The 4221-nt window shown below is 41.5% G+C and overlaps 1 protein-coding gene across 1 annotated transcript; it reads left to right on the top strand.

Annotated features, from left to right (window-relative positions):
- The first annotated feature begins 1147 nt into the window (after positions 1 to 1147).
- On the top strand, positions 1148 to 2122 carry LOC105801147 (uncharacterized). The gene is made up of 3 exons (XM_012632483.1): positions 1148 to 1281; positions 1431 to 1499; positions 1600 to 2122. The coding sequence occupies exons 1-3, from the start codon at positions 1148 to 1150 to the stop codon at positions 2120 to 2122; spliced, it is 726 nt and encodes a 241-aa protein (XP_012487937.1).
- The last annotated feature ends 2099 nt before the right edge of the window (positions 2123 to 4221 follow it).

Below are 4221 nucleotides of genomic sequence, written 5' to 3'. Positions count from 1 at the left end.
GCGAGTGTTAGTTCTAGCTATGAGAAGTGACATTTCTGGGTCACGTGGTGTCTGCCGAGGGGATTAGGGTTGATCATAAAAAAATTGAAGCTGTACTGGAAAGGAAACCACCTAAAACTGTATCTGAGATTCGAAGTTTTCTGGGTCTGGCAGGGTATTACATACGTTTTGTTGAGGGGTTTTCCTTGATTGCTGCACCTTTGACTAAGTTGTTGCGTAAAGGGGTACCATTTAATGGGACTGATTTGCAGGAAAAAAGTTTTGAGAAACTGAAGAAAGTTCTGACTGAGGCCCTTGTCTTAATCCAGCCAAAGTCTGGGAAGGAATTCACTGTCTATAGTGATGCATCACATGTTGGTTTGGGTTGTATGCTGATGCAGGAGGGTAGGTGGTTGCTTATGCGTCTCGCCAGCTTAAGCCTCATGAGGTGAATTACCCTACTCACGACTTAGAGTTAGCCGCCGTGGTTTTTGCACTGAAAATTTAGAGGCACTATTTATACGGTGAGAAGTCTATTATCTACACAGATCACGAAAGCCTTAAGTATCTCCTCACTCAGAAGGAGATAAATCTTAGGAAGCGAAGATAGATAGAGCTACTTAAGGATTATGATTGCTCGATTGAATACCATTTTGGAAAGACTAACGCGGTAGCTAACGCACTAAGCCGTAGGGCTGTATCTGATTTGAGAGTAATGTTTGCTCGTCTCAGCTTGTTTGATGATGAAAGCTTGTTGGCTGAGTTGCAAGTTAGACTAACGTGGACTGAATAGATTACGGGCAAACAGCTGTTGGATGAATCACTGGTTCCTTGTTTCCGACAAGTTAAGAGTAGGAAAACTTCAGATTTTGGGTTGAATGGTGAAGGAGTACTGTGCTTCCATGGGAGAGTCTGTGTACCGAGGGATGTTGATTTGAGGCAGTCTATACTGCAAGAGGTGCATAGTAGTCCTTATGCTATGCATCCTGGTGGGAATAAAATGTACCGTGACCTTCATGAGTTATATTGGTGGCCTGGTCTTAAGCGTGAAGTTATTGATTTTTTGGGTAAGTGTTTAACTTGCCAGCAAGTGAAGGCTGAACATTAGTTACCTTTAGGGTTACTACAGCTAGTTAAATTTCCACTTTGGAAGTGGGAGAGAGTAACCATGGATTTTGTGAGTGGGCTGCCCTTAACGCCTACCAAGAAAGATTCCATATGGGTTATTGTTGACCGATTGACTAAATCTGCTCACTTCATACCAGTTCATACTGATTACTCTTTGCAGAAGTTGGCTAAACTGTATGTGGCTAAGATTGTAAGACTGCATGGGGTACCGGTTTCTATTTTATCAAATAGAGATTCTCGCTTCACGTCCTGATTCTGGAAGAAGTTACACGAGGCTTTGGGTTCAATACTGGACTTTAGTACTGCGTTTCATCCTCATACAGATGGTCAATCGAAAAGAGTGATTCAAGTACTGGAAGATATGTTGAGGTGTTGTGTAACAGCTTTCCGAGGTAGTTGGGAAGACTATTTGCCATTAGCAGAGTTCACGTATAATAATAGCTATCAGTCTAGTATTCAAATGGCACCGTATGAGGAGCTATATGGTCGTAGGTGTCGTTCTCCTACTTGTCAGACTGAGCTAGGTGAGCGGCGAGTTCTAGGGCCGGGGTTAGTTTCTGATACCGAAGAAAAGGTAAAACTGATTCGATACCGGTTGAAGGAAGCTTCTGATAGACTGGATATGTATTTTGTGGGGGACTTCGTATTTCTCAAGGTTTCCCCATGGAAAAAGATATTGAGGTTTGGGCGAAAGGGTAAGTTTAGCCCTAGGTTCATTGGGTCGTACTATATACAGAAGCGTGTGGGACCGGTTACTTATCAACTTGATTTGCCTTCTAAATTAGACCGGAATCATGATGTGTTCCACGTCTCCATGCTGAGGCGTTATCGCTCTAATCTCACACACATTGTACTAGTCGAGGAGATTGAGGTTAGGCCAAATCTGACCTTCGAGGAGGAGCTAGTACAGATTTTGGACCTTGAGGTCAAGGTACTGAGGAAGAAGTCTATTTCCTTAGTCAAAGTGCTTTGGCGTAATCCCAATTCAGAAGAGGCTACGTGGGAGCCCGAATAGGCGATGCGACAACAATACTCTCATCTTTTCTGTCCAGGTAAACTTTGAGGCCGAAATTTCGTTAAGGGGGTAGAGTTGTAATGCCCCAAAAATTTAAGTTTTTAATTTTTGATTGTTTTGACATAAATACTTGTTTGCATCAGTGTAACAAGTGATTTGGGTGTGTTTGGGAGTGTTTAAGAAGTCTGGGTTCAAGTATTGGCTTTGGCAGAATTTTTAGTTTTGCTCTTAAATGAATCTGGACATTGATTTATAGGCCTTATAATTAATAGTGTTTGTTTTATGACACAAAAAGAGCTTGTGGTCTAGTGGCAAGATGACGTGTTTTGTAACTGTGAGGTTTGAGGTTCAAGCCCTGGGTTACACAGTGGTATATTTATTTTGCTGCTTGAGCTGTGTAGGTAATGGAGTTGGACTGAAACACAGCTAAGGGGGATTTTAAATGGAGTGGTTGGGGGAGTTGAGGAGGAATTGGTGGAGTAAATCAAGGAGGGATAAGGGGAGAGATTTTAGGAGAAAATCAAGGAATTTGATTAGGGGAAGTATGTGCCATTTGAGGTAATTGAAGTCTTGGGAATTCAACTAGGGGGAATAGATTGGTATTTTCGGCATCTGGAACAACTTGTTGGGGTAGCATCTGCCAAATCTAGTCTTTAGGTTCTAAAGATGCTCGGTTTTTGGTCAATTTTGTGTTCTCCTTTTAGCTTTTGGTGCCAACTTTTGCAAGGTCTTAGGGAAGTACCTCTTGGGTTTGTTCTATTCTACTCTTTTCTTTCCTCTTTACCTCTCCTCTTTTGCCGAATCCTTCATTCTCTTTCTTTCTCTTTTCTTTTCTCTACTGGCCGAACCTTCTTTCTTTTCTCCTCTCCTTATTTGGCCGAATATCCTTCTCTTTCTGTCCTTGATTTTCACATCCTTTTATTTCTTTTTTGATTGCGAGTTATCTTCCTTTATTGTTTGTGGTTCAGCTGTTTATCGCTCCTCTTTTTTGGTTCAAACTCCTAGAGGGTTGAAAGAGTATCAAGTAATACATAATCAACGAAACTTTTCTTTCTTCTCTCGATTTAGGACAGGATGTGGGCTAACATTCTTGGCGTAGGCCGAATGTTTGTTGCATTTTTCTAAGTTATCATAAAGGGGATTTAAACCATTTGATTAAACAATTTTGGTTAATGAATCTGGTTGTGATGCAAATACCCGTCTAAAGGATCGTAGTCAACATTCTTCAGTGGTATTAGTGGCCAAAGCCACTTTTGTCGATCGAGGTAAGTGTTTTGGTTAAGCGTGTAAAAAGGTGGAGATCAACCCTTTTGTTTAGCGACTAATGGAAAATTTGTATAAAAGTAGATTTTGGGTGCTCGAGGATCTTAGTGCGTTTTCACAAATCAAGTGTGTAATCACCCCACTGCAACGTAGATCGGCGAAAAGCTGAAAAGCCGTAAATACGACATTTGAGACAACACGGACGTGGGATCGCTTGAATGGTAAGCCCGAAATGTGATTCGTGGGTAAAATAACCGAAATACCCTCAAAGGGTAGAATGACAAAAATACCCCTAAAGGGTAAAATGATCGAAATACCCCCAAAAGGTAAAAAGACTGAATTACCCCCAGAGGGTAAAATGACTGAAATACCCTAAAGGGTAAAATGAGTGAAATACCCTCAGAGGGTAAAATGACCAAAATACCCCATAGGGTAAAATGGCTGCTATACCCCTGGGAGATTTAATGACCGTTGTAGCCTTATGATATGTATGGCTGATTTGTTCTGTGAGATATATATGACTTTTACTGAGTATGATGTTCTGCATTCATGTATGATTTATGACATGACATGGGTAGGGATACTGATATAGGGGAAGTATACTGTACTGGTGGCTTTCCCACATATACTGTTACTGGCAGCTTCACTACGATTTTATTACTGGCAACTTTGTTGCGATATTGGTGTGTTGGCTGGGTGGGTCGATTTTATCCCCACATGGTGTGTTGGTGGTACGGAGTGGTGTGTTGGCTGAATTGGGATGGGTTGCATTATTGCACTGTACTGATAACTGTATTGGGCTAAGGCCCACACTGTTATTGTTTTGAGCTAAGGCC

The sequence above is a fragment of the Gossypium raimondii genome, chromosome 11, assembly GCF_025698545.1.
Source record: "Gossypium raimondii isolate GPD5lz chromosome 11, ASM2569854v1, whole genome shotgun sequence".
NCBI lineage: Eukaryota > Viridiplantae > Streptophyta > Magnoliopsida > Malvales > Malvaceae > Gossypium > Gossypium raimondii.
Note: the sequence above shows the minus strand (reverse complement) of the source record. Positions and strands in the feature narration are given on the sequence as shown.